Consider the following 15,992-nt stretch of genomic DNA (forward strand, 5'->3'; position numbering starts at 1 on the left):
CAGGGGCAGCTATGATACAGCACCCCTGGAGCAGAGAGGGTTAAGGGCCTTAATCAATTGCCCATCGGTGGAGCTTGGTGGTACCGGGGCTTGAACCCTGATCCTCCAATCAACAACCCACAGCCTTAACAACTTGTCCTGCATTACTAACAGATTGATTTTAAGTTTGTTTGCCCCCCACCCCCAAAATGTTTTAGCACCAGGCGTTACTGAATGTAATACATAGTGTTCAGTAACACTAAACACTAGTTACACTAGTTACATTAAAAAAATAAAAAATAAAACAATTAATTAAACCTCACCCTTACTATCCAGCTTTGGCCTCCAGGCCTGATTAGAGTATGACTTGTATATTTCTGCGTAATATTGGGAGGGACAAAAGGTCTCAATGATTTATTTTTATTTTATAGAATTGAAACATTTAAAAAGCAAATATATTCTGTAGTGATTATTTCAAGTGCACTTCAGCAGAAGTTGGCAAAAAAATCCTAATGTAACAAGAAAAATCTTACATCTAATAATGTGACAGAACTTAGGGGTGTCAAATTAGTCGTAATTGTGACATCCACAAGTATAATTTCTTTTATTATTTTCTTTAATAATTCATGTTAGGGATGACTGTATATGAGTATTTGTATGTGATATTTGTATTAGAGTAGGATTTATTTATGAAGTTATATATGATATTATATGAGATATGATATATGACACTTTGTTCATTGTTTTTGGCCTGGTCCTGCCCTGAAGCCCTTTTTGATGCTTGCTTTTTGGGTTAAATCTTTTTTACCTGAAGATCTGAAGCTCTTGGTTCACTGGTACTATTTCATTTTTGCACTTTTTTTTCCCTTTCCTCGTTACCTTCCCCTAGACTGGAGGATTATGTTAAATAACAGTGGAGTCAGGGCGAAGGCATCAATTCTGCAATGCTAGCAAAGTTTATTGGTTATAGTAAAGTACATTTCAGCAACAAATAAGATGCCAATGCATTATACAACAACATGCAATACTGGCATTTCGTGGATCTTGAGTTATATTAGTTTACCAGACCTGATATTAAACACAATGAGCAGTTGTAGCCTGTAGAAGATCAAAAAATACAGATAAAAAAGCAAAACAAACAGAACAATACAGAACAGCTTGGTGTTTCTCATTAGATTTCAACATGACAGGGAGCTAAATGGTGGAAATATAGCAGCCCAATTTCTCCATTAAATGTTTCGAACACCTCCAAAAAGGTGTTTCTGCAAAATCAGAACTCACAGCTAGTCACACTGAAACCCTGCAGGATATATTGGAGAATAATATTAAATCAAACTAAAAAAATGCTTGCTTTGCATTTATCAAAACATGTATGGTGATAATTATAGCAAAAGAGTTAAAAGTATAACAATAAAAATAGAAAATAACATTGACAATCATTTTAAAAATTGTAGATAATGAAGTTTAAACAGCGTTAGCAATAAAGCATGGATACACAGACATGGATTACACAGATGTCAGTATTTATTAGCTCAGAAATATTATTATTATTATATTATTATTAGCGCTCAGTTGTGTGATAATGTACAAGCTGTGGTGCTGCTTTGGGCTGGGAACCTTCTTGATTTACTTCCTGATGACTGTAGCTGTGTAGCAGCATTCACTATGTCAGCGTTAATTATATGTACATATGATAAATCAGGCTGAGATGCCGACGTCACAAGCCAAAAATCTCCAGTTTCGCGGTCTACACGATAACACTGAAACCAGAGTTTTTTGAAAAACTTCACCCTGGCAGGAGTTTTCAAAAATGTTTGGTTTCAGTGACCTGATGTTGTGTTTGTGTGTGGACGAACGGTCAAACTGCATAAAAAAAGCTGCGGTTTTAAAAATACCCGCGTTCATGTGGACAGGGCCTTAATGTACAACAGTTGTATTTCACATCCATGTTGCTCAAACATGCACAATTGGGAATGACTACAAACAACTGACATGTTACAGAGCAAGTTCCAGTTATCAGATTTTTTATACAGCTGAGCAGTTGTGGGTTTGTGAAGTGGCAGCACTGGGATTCAAATCAAAACCTTGCAATCAGTAGACCAACAGCTTAACCAGTGATCTACCACTGCCCTACTGCTAACAACACCAGTATGCTAAAACTGATCACCAGTAATATTAAATGGATCTACCAGGAGGAAGTGGAAACCATTTGAAGGGTGTTCCTGAACACTCTGAGGATTTGAGGTGGCCACATGATACTGAGACGCTAGTGAAGAAGGCATAACAACACCTCTACTATCTCTGTATGCTGAGAAAACTTTTTACCAGTTCATCTTATGCCGAGTTCACACTGTATGATTTTCAAAGTCGCTGTTGTTTATACACTACTCGACTATCTGGGGTAGCATTCAGTTGCTGCTGTGTTCACACTGCATGATGGATCAGCGACAGGAGCTTTCACATTGCATATGCACACAATAGGAAGAATCGCCGACAACTCTGTCTGGTCCGCAAACTGCCTTCCAAACCAAACATACACGAGAAGTGACAAGGAAATAACGCAAGATCACATGTGATGTCAGAGTTCTCGCACGAGACTGGAAATGGTACCATGCAAAAAGTTTGTCAGCCAAATGTTCTGTGCGGGAAACAAGGATTGTGCTTTCCATATAATTGAACAAATTAATAATTTTGCAGTGTGCTGCTGCTGATGTGGCTGGTAAAGCAAATATTTCTAATTTATTTCTGTTTGATGCTATTGTAAAGCTTATTTCTGATATAACTATATTTAAGTCATATTTTTCTGATAAAAACCTATAAACTCTATTAAACTATAATATTGTGCTACAACTGAAGCCATGCTTGCTGATATCGTGGTCTATAACTCCTCCCCGAACTGACCACTGCACTGTATCTCACTCTCTCATTGGCTGTAGGTCATCGCCGAGGTATTTTTCAGTCAGAGCTCCTTTTAAACTGCAGGATCGGCGACTTGGTCAGATCGAGTTTTTGGTCATTCACACTGCGAGATTGTCACTTGCGTGCACACGCTCTGCTTTGCCTTGATTTTGCAAAACTAGTCGGTGACTAAAAATGCAGTGTGAACTCGGCATTAGACAGCATCCTGCCTGGCAGCATTACTTCCTGATATTTATATCAAGCAAGGCAAAGACAAAATGAAGAAAACCATTTTTAAAGGTAATATGGTTGATTATTGTTATGTGAATCATAGTGTTAAACTAATCCAGAATCATCTATTTTCGGTGGCACAGTTTTACTGTTGAATAGTTATTTAGCCCGAATCCAGGGTAAAGAGGCTGAGTGAATGTAGTGTGAACTCTGTGGAGGAGCTTCATCGTGTCAGAGACGCTGTAGAAAGACAAAGTTCCTGCCTTGTGATCCACATGAACTCCTATTCTAGAGGTGGTGGAGTTTATGGGGATATTAGTTTCTTGGCTGTTGTGTAAGAATGAGCATTTACATGATTGGCACAGCAAACTCCAGGAGTTTTTGTTACGTCCAAACCGACATTCATTACCGCCTCCCTTCCTGCTGATGTTTTTATATGACACTGCTATATTAACCCCTTTATCCCCGCTCCACTCCACCTCCCAGTAACAGCGTCCAGACACACTCTCACTACACAACACCTGGGAGTTACAGTTAAAGCTCTCTGGATGTTCATAACTCCTTTGAGCATAACCATAATTATAATCATCACAATCCCAAAAACTTTGTGACGGGACATCTCTGTCAGTCGCCTTTCTGTTCGAATCAGACAGTTGGATGCGTTTATTTGCTGTGTTGGGATCCAGTGTGAGTTGACAGTAATCTAATGAGGAAAAAATGAATATAAAAAAAACCTTTGTGTTTTGGTCTTCATGTTGGTGTAACTGTTAGCTAAATATTTAATAAAAACATAATCCTATTACAAAATGATATTTTTTCTGTAGTAGGATGATTGGGGAAGGGGGATTCCCAGATTCCCTCCCACCTTGAGAGCACACCCTAATTTTTTGACTCTGGTTATGTGTATGGAAGAAAAGACACTTACATTGTAGAAATTCCTCTCTGCTTTGGGGTGACAAGATCAGGATTTCCTTCACTATGAAACAGTTAAATAAACACAAACAAACACAGCATGTTTTTAATAGGAATTGTCCAGCCAAACATGTACTATATAATAAACAAGAATAATGTAACTAATATAGAAAGTGCAGCTTATTGTATATACTACAAACTGCATACCTGCACCATCCAACCCCTTCAGAGTTGATCAGTACCACAATATCATACCATAAAATCATGTGATAGATACTTTAAAGTGCAATTCTTTAAAAACTAAACATACAACATAAGTGCACAGGATGACAAGACAGTGCAGACAAATAAGACACATAACACTGACTATGTGCAAAAGGACAGTGTTTGACAGTGTTAGACAGTGAGGAAACAAGATTAAACCAAACGAGTATGTAGCATTAAATAAAGCTTGTCTGGTTATAATTATATATCTGAGAATGCACTGAAATGGTGTGAGACCACAGGTGGCTCAAGTGAGGGAGTTTTAAATGTATTCGGCCTAGGGGGAGGAACTTGCTCCATTGTTGCTGTTCTTTGCTGCAGTAGGTTCTTAGGCAGTGGCGGCCTGTCAACAGTGGGTGCTGGGGAGCCACCCCCTTAAATGTACAGTAGCCGGAGAAGAATGCTACATTTAAGGGGGGGGCTGCGTTAACAATAATTATATATTTTAATAACAAAATAAAATCATTTTAGTTGTGCTATTCCTCTGTTAGTCATATTATCATTTATTTAAAATAAAAAAAAATCAAAACTGTATTTCACTCATTTGTGTGTGTGAGTTTGTGTGCATGGGGCACTGGACAAACGAGTCTGTATGTGGTTACTTAAACTTTAGAAAAGCATGTGACTTGAGGCTGAGCTCTAATTGGCTTGTTTCAAATTTTCAAAATTGGCTTGTGCTGTACCCGGGCCCACCCACTTTTGTTATTAGCAAATCAATATTGTTTTTATATTATTTGGCCTCATGTGATTGGTCCATTCTCAATGAGTTTCATTACTGCTCAGCAGATTGTCAGTTAATGGGCAGGTACTGATTAATGTGGAGACAAGCAAAATACCTCGACATGAAAGAAAATTTGGTTATATTTTTTACAAAAAATACCCTTTCATAAGGTGTTGCAAATTCAGGAGCAGTTATGTGATTAAGCAACTCTCCCTTGTGTGTGTGTGTGTGTGTGTATAATTTCAATGATTAGCTTCATTAATTCATTACTGATAATAAACCCACAGCTTGAGGGTGGTAGCTTGAGGTAGGACTCACATTATTTCCCAGTTTTTCTTACAGAATGCTCTCCAGACATGTGATGTAAATTGCACCCATCTGTCAGAAATGATATCTTCAGGGATGCCATAGCATTAGAAGATATCTATAAATAGGGCCATGGTGGTGTCCATGGCCATGGGCAAGCCCTTTAGAGGAACCAGTTTGCAAGCCTTAGAGAACTGATCCACAGCAACATGGATGGTGGTAAACTCACAGGACAAGGGGGGCATACTTAGGCGCAGGTCGAACAGGCAGTGACATATGCTCAGATGTCTCAGGTTAAGGAGGGCAACCAGAAGGCGTTTTAGAGAATTTGTTATGTGTTGGGTGCCAGGGTGCCCGTTGCTGGGTGAGATGTGGACCCACTTGATGGTTGGTTGTTGAAGGGTGGTGGGTACATACTGTCGAGCACTCCAGGTGGTGTTTCATTTATGAAGACCCACCATATAGGCACAATGATGATGGAAGTGGGTAGAATGGGTTCAGGGTCTGGTTCAGTGTGAATGGGGTCATGGCAATAGAAGAGATCAGCGGCCTTACTATTAATGGACACAGGTGTGAAGAATAAAGCCCATCCTGCTTGCTGAGAGTTGAGTCTCTTGGCCCCCTTTATATATTCCAAGCTTTTTATGGTCCGAAAACACCTGGAATGGATGGCATGCACCCCCTAGAAGGATGTACCCACTTTTATAGTGAATGGGAAGTTTAGGTCAGGGTCGCGCAGGATGGGAGTGGTTGTAAAGCTCTGGTTGAGTCAAAAGTAGGCCACTTGTGCTGCCTCAGACCAGCATAATTTCTTGGGCTTCCCTCAGAGCAGCTTCATGAGGGGGGCAGCTACTGTGCACCCTCCTGTAAAAATAGAGCATGTGGTGAATCCCAGGAACCTCAGGCTGCTGCTGATGTACCCCAGGAAGGTTATGGTGTGTTGATGAAATACGCACTTCTCCCCCTTCACAAAGCGGTGGTGTTGAAGAAGCCTATTCAGCACCAGCCAGACACCCTTCCAGGGCCCTTCCAGTGAGGAGCATCAGAAAGAATGCACACTTGGTCTTTTCACTGTGGTAGGTGTTCGGATGATTCAAAAAGAATGTGTCACACTGCCTGAGAAAACCCTTGCAGTGATCAGCAGAACTATCAAACTTATCTGGCATGGCTCTGTGTACAGGGTCAATCCTGGGTGCAGTGGGGTTGGCTAGGGCCTGGAGGAGCTGCTTGTTAGTGTTCTGCTCCTCATAAGCCACTATGGTTTGGCCCTGCTCAGCTACTATGGCCTGGAGCTGGGTTACATCTGCTGGATCCAATGGTGGGATACTTCACCACCATTGGTAACAGTTGAAATCTGTTTATTAAAGAACAACAGACAAATCCAAAACACTTGGCAAAAAGCAAATTAAAAAATTTAAAAAAAAAGCCCCATAGCGTTTACAAAGTGCCTCCTTAGCATTAGTGCTAAGGCGAATGTACACTCAAACAATGAAAACAGTGGTGAAATCCTGTGGTGAATAAAATGGTGTAACATTTTTTGTGACATTGGGTTCTTTCAAACTATTTAACTCATCAACAATTTAGTAAGAAAAAATATTCACAGAAGCCATGGATGAGAAAAACAGAAATAGAGTTTATTGCAAAAAGTCAGCAATTAACCTGAGATCAATTCATCAATACTTCCTGGAATTATTTGAATTATTCTAAAAAAATCCCTTCAATATATACCATTTCATGATGCTCCTCCCATATTTTTCTATATTCCTTGCTCAAAAAAAAAAATTCCCATTATATTCAGGTTTCAACTTTTTCCCATGTTCTCTGGTTTTCTTAATTTTAGATTGCCATTAGATTCAGTTTTAGGCCACTTGTTTTCCCAAAATTTTCGTTATGAAAAATGTTTTTACTACTATTTTAGTACTTTGAACTAATAATTTCTACACTTTTACATATTGTATGTCTGTTGGTCTGACCGAGATGGCCTATTCTCCTCTTTCTCCTCCATGCTCATCTAGCAATCCTAATGCTTTGAGTTCCACCAATGATAATGCTTCTGAATCCAAGTTTAACTAATACCCAATGGACAGACCCATTGACTATCGGAACGGCCTTTCAGTTAATGCTCAGGACACAGATACAGTCTCAATGTTAAGTCCTGGCTGAAAACATTTGTTTAGTCAAGCTTTCTATGTATAGTTTTTCTTAGGTAAAGGAGTGGGTCTGGAGGTTTAATAAAAATTTAATGTTTAGTGTGCTGGGATGTTTGGATGCCTTATGAATGCTTGAGGATTTTCAGATGTATTTGATAAACAACCCGCACCTTCAAATACATCTTAGTACTGTTTAGCTCTCGTTAACACTAGTTACCATCTCATTCTGTTTCTCAAATTTGCCAGTGTGTTACTGCTTTACATCTTAATCACATGTACTTTACATCACATCACATCCTTATGAGCCTCGAATGTTCACTAGCTTTCAGGCCAAGTATAGGCTGTTTGCTACCCTCTACCTGTATGCACATTACATTTACAGACTGTCCTGTTTTTATTTTCAGTGTGATCCTACACACCCCTTTTGTGCCCCTAGTGGCAACCATCTCTACACTACCCTTGTTTTGTTACCCTCTAAAGTCCTGCAGACTGGACTACTGCAACTCTCTACAAAGCCAAGCACCCTCTAACGTTAAAGCTCTTAATAGTCCTCACACTGCTCCCAATGCTCCCTCTGATCTACTAGCATTGCTCACCTGGTCCCTCCATCTGTCAGGTAGGTAATCATCTAGACTCTTCTCTGCCCTGACACCGAGGTGGTGGAATGAACTTCAACTAGATGTCCACACAGCTGAGTCACTGTCTGTCTTCAAATGACGAATGAAGACCTACCTCTTCCTGAAACACTTAAACTAGACTCTTATTTTCCCTGTTTGTTTTAACGTATTGTTGTATGCTGTGTAATAAAAAACCCTCCAAGACAGTTTTTTTAGATGGTATCTTAAGTCTGTGACCTATTGAACCAGTTTTAATGTATTCACTGATACAGACTTCAACGCATTTTTGAATGTTGCTCTGTATAGAGATAAATCAGCTTTAAAGACTGAATTAATTATACAGTGATAGCAATAACATTCAAGACACAGACAGGTGACTCGAATAATGTTGCTTATCTCATTACAGTGACACCTGTAAAGGGGTGGGATATATTAGACATCAAGTGAGCAGTCATTTCTCAAAGTTTGCTGCTAGAAAAATGGCAAGCATAAGGATATTAGTGACTTTGACAAGATCTAAATTGTCAATACTATGTGACTGGGTCAGAGCATCTCCTAAATGTCAGGTTTTGTACAGTGTCCCGTTTATGCACTGGTTATTACATACAAAATGTATTCTTGTGTCTGCAAAAAGTATTACTAATGGGCATGAGGAGTGAGGGCTACCCCATCTGGTCTAATCCCACAGAAGAGCCACTGCAGTACAAATTGCTAAAAAGGTCACGCTGTCTTTGATGGAAAGGAACCAGAATACACATTGCAGTGTAGCTTGCAGTCAGAGAACCCACGCTGAATCCTGTACACCACCCACAGCCTGCTTTGATGAATTCTAGTTTCTTTTATGTCATATTGAAGGCCAGGTGAATGTGCATTGCTTACCTGGGAAAGAGATGCACTTTGGGAAAGAGGAAACCTGGTAGAAGCAGTGTAATTCTCTCGCAATGTTCTGCTGAGAAACCTTGTGTCGGGTACTCATGTGAATCTTACTTTGACGTTATGTACCACCAACCTATGCATTGTTACAGACCAGGTTATTCCTCTTCATGGCAACAGTATTCCCTAATGTCAGTGGCCTCTTTCAGCAAGCTAATGTGAAGTAATGGTTTAGGGACCATGAGAAAAATTTCAACAGAGATGTTTCGCAGCACAAGGGGGACTCAGTATTAGGCAGTTGGTTCTAATATTATAGCTGATGGTCGTATGCATTTAATTTTTTTTTTACATTTAACAATCAGCAGCATTCATGATAGTAACAATAAACTGTTTGGAAACCTACCACAACTAATTTATCAGTTTTATAAGAGTTACAAGGAAAAGTTTTGGGGAAAAAAAGTAGCATTTGCTGAATGCCAGAAATGTAAATTGAAGAAATGACATTTTTTAGAGCATCTGTGAACACCAGCATGGGTATTTTGCTCTTCTGACAAAGCTCCTAATTCAGCACTGTGTCCAGTACGAGCATTGAGGTGACATGTATCAACAACTGTATTGTGGCATATCACAGAACAGTTATTTTACTGCTTTGGTCTCTATCAAAGGGTGCATCCTTGGCTAAGCGGCGGCTATCTCATTGGCTGGTAGACACCATTTCCGATGCCACCCAGTTCCAATTCCCAGGAAGTGACACTCATACTGTTGCCACTTCTTGGGCGGGTCTACATTGAGATCTACATGATTTCCCACGTTTTCCTGTATCAGACATATGTGCAGCAGCCACATGGGTGTCATCTTCCACATTTACAAGATTCTACAGGCTGAATGTTGCATAACCTTCAGTTAGGTCTACTGAATTTACAGAAAATGTTTAGAGTTCAGTCCTTGTGTCTTCCACAATTCATGAAACCACAGTTACACCACTAACAAGCATTGCTGTCTTACCTTCACTTGATATCTTCTCAAGCTGCTCTTTAGAGCATGCTTCCAGCTTCTCTTGCAACTGAATCACAGAATTTACTACCTCTTCAAAAGAGAATGAAGAACTGACGGTGATTGTTGGTAGACCTGAAGATACAGGAGGGGCCACGAGATGCTGAAAACACTACAAAGAGACAAATAAAACTGAAAAGAATCAAAACACTGAAACTACCCAGGTGACAGTACCAAGCAAACATGTGAAACAGACTGGACACATAAGAGTATTTCTAGTAAAGTTCTATTTAACAAATGTGTGTCTGTCTGCCAGTGTATTTTTTGAAAAACGCCACACTACTGAAGCTGGTCACAAGAAGTTTATGGCAGATGGGGGCATGGATTAACAAGAAAAGTGTTACATTAAAAAACAAATGTATTGGGACATTAATTAAATACATGTATTATTTAAATAAATGCATGCAGACAAGCCCTTTCACATGGATGGCTTCAGGAGACATTCAAGTTTTCATTTGACTCTCTCAAACACTCACTTTCAGTAACCATTTATTTATTTTAAAATTTCTCACAAAATTTCAAATTTCTGCAAATAAACAGACAAGAAATTAAAAATTGTCTTATGGGAAATACACACTATTAAAATTAAAATTCAAAATTAAAATTAAAATTCAGATGTCTTAATCGGATTAATCAGGTGAAAATCCATGATTACATTTCCAGTGTTCTGTTTACATAGTGAGCCCGGTGCTTGCTCACGAGTAGGTAAGTCACTTAATGGCAGGAGACACAATGTAGCACAACAAGCTCCAGGCTCAAATGACTTTGCCTAGCCTCGAGTAACCCAGAATTTTTGTACTGAAATTTGCAACTTGAATGTAACTGGTTGAATCAGAACACAGTTTTCTGAATAGCTGAGAACTGATCTATTCATTCTGAATTTGTGAATATTTAAATATATATGTTACATTTTATTGAAAAATATAGAACCCAGAATGTCTGAACATTGGTTAGGATACATAGAATATCTAAATACAATGATACAGTTGTGTGGTTTCCAAGCACATATATTTCAATATTATAAATGAAAAAGCCTTTCATTTTCAGTATTAAAATTCAGAATAAACATGAGGACAGTAACCCAAGCTCAAGATCAAACCAGAGACCCTGTAGCTGTAAGACAGCAATGCAGTTTCACTGCTGTTACAACTATATTCTCAGGGCAGCAAAGTTTTGCTACAAATTGATTGCAGTAACCTTTTGGTTTCTTTTCTAGTCTGGTCTTCAAAGTGGTCCTTTGGCCAATTAGCATGTTTACATCATTTTATGTGGACATATTTATATTATATATTATATTTTTACACTTATCTATATTATTATGGTTTCAGTAAGGCTACCTGGAGGAAATGGATGGGATCTTCTGCATGCGAAAGCTCCTTCAACTTAACATCTTTCCTCTTCAGCTCTGCAATCTCCTGCTCCAGGTTTTTCATGATTTCTTCAGCTCGACTCACTGCAGCTTTCTCCTGAGCTCTGATCAGCTGTATCACCTCAGGGCATCTCTTCCTAATAGATTCGATCAGATCAGAAAAGATCCTCTCAGTTTCCTGAACTGCTGTTTGAGCAGAGTTCTGTTAGAAAGAAAGAAAGAGAGAGAGAGAAAGAATGAGAGAAAGATATAGATATTACTTCTTTTCCCCAGTTAATGTCACTGAGATTATGAATAGATGTCTATGTAAGCTCTTCCAGCAGCCAGATTGCCATTCTTCTTAAAATTCACCTTGTGAGACTCCACAGCCTTTGTTAGCTCCTGAAGTTCCTGCTCTCTCTCCTGGATTTTCTGCTGGAATGTTCCCTGCACCTCTAACAACTGTTTCTATGAATAAAGAATAGAATTTACTTTGTTGTAAAAGTAACACATGAAGTACATATGATTGTACACACTCTGTGGTCTTTGTCACGTCCGGGACCCCCACCCTGTGCGGGGTTCGAACCCAGACTGCCATGGTGTTGCGTGCACGTGCCTGCACGCCGTGGAGATAGAGACCCATATGCAGGATTCAGCAAAGCGCTGCTTTTATTACATAAAAACGAGACAGAGGGCAGCTAACTTAACACTAGACATTGCATGGTGTAAAACTAAACAAAAGACAAAACCTGAACATAGAGAAACAAAACCTGAACATAACTAAACCTGACATAACACCACGGCACAGTTAACAATCACAGACAAAAGACATGAACACAAGGATCCCTATTTATAGGGAGAGACATTAGGGCTAATGGGATACAGGTGACACTCCAGGAATGAGCACAATGGGAAGGGCATAACACAAAAGACACACAAAAAAGCAGGCTTCCAAGGTTCACCTAACAGCACCTTCTCTGGGCCTGGCAGGGAACTGTCCAGCTGTTCCTGACACTCTTAAAATGTTGTGTCATCTCTAGAACTATTAACGTTTTTATGAGTAAAGTTTTTAAAAGGTTTTAAACTACAACATTTTCAGAAAACTAAAAAAACTTAAAAAAGTTTAAAAATGCCTGAAATTAAATGCTCTGTAAAAACATCATTTGCAGAATTAAAGAAACACCATAACAATCTAAAGTAAGCAATTCTTCCTTAATCTCACTCACTCACTGCTCCTGGTAAGTCTAAAGCCTTCCAAAAAGACTGGGCATAATTTGGGAATACACCCTTGGAAGGATGCCAGTCCATTTTATGACACCATGCACAAACACACATTTGTTCACACTAAGAAAGATGAGAGGAAGTCCATATAAACAGTAAGAGAATGTGCAGAGAATCCCAAAACAAGCAATAAGAGTAACTCAAGATTGAAATGGGGATGATGTTCTATTCAGCAATACTATTCAAATCCAGTTTATTTTTACATTAACTGTACCTGCCTTTCCTTTTTCTCATTTGTAGAAAAGGGCAATGATATATTGTTACCTGTTCCTCAGCTCTTCCTGCTGCAGCTGATACTGTATCATGTCCTTTATGCTCATCCATGGTACACAACATGCAGATACACTGCTGGTCAGTGCGACAGTAAACCTCCAGCAGTTTGTCATGCTGAGAGCAGATCTGCTCCTGGAGTCGTCTGGAGGCTTCCACCAGCTTGTGCTTCTTAAAGGCAGGAGATTTATAGTGAGGCTGGAGATGAGTTTCACAGAAAGAGGCCAGACACACCAGGCAGGACTTGATGGCTTTGGATTTATTCTCAATGCAAAAATCACACTCCACATCTTCAGGTCCAGCTGTAGACTGAGCAGGACGTGTAGCCTGGAGTCCTGTCTTCTTCAGCGTCTCCACTACTTCAGCCAGCATGGTGTTTTTACTCACAGCAGGTCTTGGAGTGAAGGTTTGTCTACACTGAGGACAGCTATAGACTCCCTGCTGATCCTCCTGATCCCAGCAGCCATTAATGCAGACCATACAGAAACTGTGTCCACAGAAGAGAGCTACAGGATCCTTGAGTAGATCCAGACAGATTGGACAGCTGAACTGATCGTGAGCAACAGAAATATTCGCTTGTGCCATTTTACTGAAAAGCAAACACTCCAGTCAGTAACAGCAGCTCACAGCTCAGAGAGAGAGAGAGAGAGAGAGAGAGATGATGATGATGATGATGATGATGATGATGATGATGTAAATACACACAAAGTCAAAACAAATTCAAACTTTGCATGAACAGAGACAGATTAATTTAACTTACTTCTCTGATAGGAGCAGAACTCAGTTCCTTGTGAAAGAGCCCGGTTCATTCACGTTTAAAACTAAAGCGCTTTGGTCAGGAGATACACCGCCCCATGACGCAGCATAACCGCTGGTGGAAAACACTTTCATATGGCATTTACCAGCATGGACACTGCATTTCCGGTTTAAACAGTGCAGTCATTAAGTGTTCTTTTTGTGCTATTTTAGTGCCGTATTTCCGAAGATGAATAGGTGTCAGAAAGACTTTAAAGTGAATGCTCCGTGATGATGATGATAATAATAATAATAATAATAAATGTTTCTTGTGTTTGTTATTTTCCAGTACATTTCTCTCCCACCCACCCACAGAGAGAAACCACTTCATCTGTTAACATTTTAATCACAGTCACATTCTATAGTGGAGTATTGACGGCTTAAAGACTAAAGCGCTGGGTTACTGACACGAAGGTAGAGTGTTTAAAATAAATAAGTAAATAAGTAAATAAATAAATAAAAACAAGAACAACAACAACAACAACAATAATAATAATAATAATAATAATAATAATTAAGGCTAGCCCAGTGGCTTATTAATCTTAGCCAAATCCATATGTTGAATAAATACATAACTGGCTATAAAATTGACATTAAAACTAATTACAAAAACTGAAATAATGTTTTTACAAACAAATTTACATTAATTCCATTATTAATCTTTTAAGATTTGCATGCAGAAGACAAAAGTAACTAAAAAAATATCATATATTACTTTCTATAATACTGATCTTAAGATATACTTTAAAGCCCTTTCATAGACGAGAAAACAAAACAAGACACTTTAAAAAAAACAATTAAAAAAAAAATAAAGCCGATCAAATTCACGTAACTTCCCAAACGTTCATATTTTGTATATCTTTTTCTATTAGTGTTGTTGTTTTTGTTCTATTGTTGATTTCACAGTCTTCAAATTCTTAAACAATGTATTCGAATTTTTTGCTCAGAAGGTTAACAAAAGGAGAGAAAAACAAAAACGGACCCTTGAGAAAAGACCATAACCTTCTTTACTCCAGGGATGCTTTATCATGGTGGTCTAACCCTGTGGTCTGACCATAATTTCCTAAGAAGAAATTTCAGTATATAGATGTGACAATTAAAGGTTCATTATTCTTTATTCATACAGAGTCAGAGGCATTAATGTGATGAAATGTGGCGTTGTATTAGAAGGTGCTGCCCTCTGCTGGACACTAACATTGAAAAAGTAACAAATGAAATAATCTAGCTCTCCAATTGCCGTCGTATTTTCTCATTAAAACTTTTTTTTTATATATATAAAACCGACGGAATAATGTACATGATGTTGTTTTTGTTTTTATATTTTGCTTTTCGGTGGATTTTGAGGAAAATTGCTGAGCAAAAAGGTTTAGCTATAAGTCACTATTAATCCACTTTAATCGGAGACTCCATTATGATGAACCCCTGAAACCTGACACTGGAGCAAACAGCCAGGAGAGAGTATAAAATAATCCTTTAAAATCAAAGTGCCATTAATGCAGACCATACAGAAACTGGAGCTACTGGATCCTTGGTTTGAGACAGATTGGACAGAGATATTGGCTTGTGCCATTTTACTGAAAAGCAAACACTCCAGTCAGTAACAGCAGCTCACACTTCCTGGTTCAGTTTGTAAAAGCCGTGTGGAAGACGGGTGTGTGTAAAGAAAAGGAAAAAGGCATGAGAAGATCTGCACGTGGTAAATCATCGGACTAATCAGGGACAGATTAGCTTTCATTTCCGGGAAAGTTGCCAGATGTGTGTTAGAGAAGCGGATTTAAAAATCAATCAATCAATCAATAAATAACCAATAAACTCAGCCTTGTTTAAATCATTTTTAACCTCAACATACACACAGTGTTCGTAATCAGTGATTTAATTTGTGCATGAAAATAACATTTTGAAGAACATTCTTAAAGAAAATATGTGGTCTACTATATTCATTTCTTTAGTACAGACAGAAGAACCTCCAACCTAGAAACCAAGCTTGATTACAAAAACCACAATCCAAAATTAAATGAACTTTGATGAAATATTTGATGATAATATATTGAATGATTCACAGATCTGGCAACCCAGGGAAGCAGAGAGATGAAAAAGTGGGAAGGAAAATAAGAGCGTTTGATTTAAATGCAAACCTAATAGTCTATTACTTGTAATGATGACAGTGCCGTACATAGTGTTTAGTAAAATAACATAAAAAAAATAAGTAAATAAAACAATTAATAAAACCTCACCCTTACTATCTGGCTTTAGGCTCCAGGCCTGATTAGAGTAGGTCTTGTATGTTTCTAATT

At 38.6% G+C, this 15,992-nt stretch overlaps 1 protein-coding gene across 1 annotated transcript; it reads right to left on the reverse strand.

Moving 5' to 3' along the window:
* Positions 1-17: 17 nt before the first annotated feature.
* Positions 18-13,919, reverse strand: LOC131355818 (E3 ubiquitin/ISG15 ligase TRIM25-like). The gene is made up of 7 exons (XM_058394332.1): positions 13,664-13,919; positions 12,898-13,492; positions 11,725-11,820; positions 11,342-11,575; positions 9,957-10,116; positions 4,034-4,084; positions 18-3,811 (listed from the first exon to the last, which is right to left on the reverse strand). The coding sequence occupies exons 2-7, from the start codon at positions 13,486-13,488 to the stop codon at positions 3,234-3,236; spliced, it is 1,710 nt and encodes a 569-aa protein (XP_058250315.1). The 5' UTR covers positions 13,489-13,492; positions 13,664-13,919; the 3' UTR covers positions 18-3,233.
* Positions 13,920-15,992: the final 2,073 nt, after the last annotated feature.

Source organism: Hemibagrus wyckioides, linkage group LG07, assembly GCF_019097595.1.
Source record: "Hemibagrus wyckioides isolate EC202008001 linkage group LG07, SWU_Hwy_1.0, whole genome shotgun sequence".
Classification (NCBI taxonomy): Eukaryota; Metazoa; Chordata; class Actinopteri; order Siluriformes; family Bagridae; genus Hemibagrus; species Hemibagrus wyckioides.

What these genes read in the sequence shown, in the direction of transcription:
- LOC131355818 (XM_058394332.1), bottom strand. Translation starts at nt 13,488, where the DNA reads ATGGCACAAGCGAATATTTCTGTTGCTCACGATCAGTTCAGCTGTCCA. An exon ending in AGGCTGTGGAGTCTCACAAG is followed by an intron (nt 11,576 to 11,724) that starts GTGAATTTTAAG and finishes TCTTTCTAACAG; the next exon opens with AACTCTGCTCAAACAGCAGT. An exon ending in TGAGAAGATATCAAGTGAAG is followed by an intron (nt 4,085 to 9,956) that starts GTAAGACAGCAA and finishes ACTGTTTCATAG; the next exon opens with TGAAGGAAATCCTGATCTTG.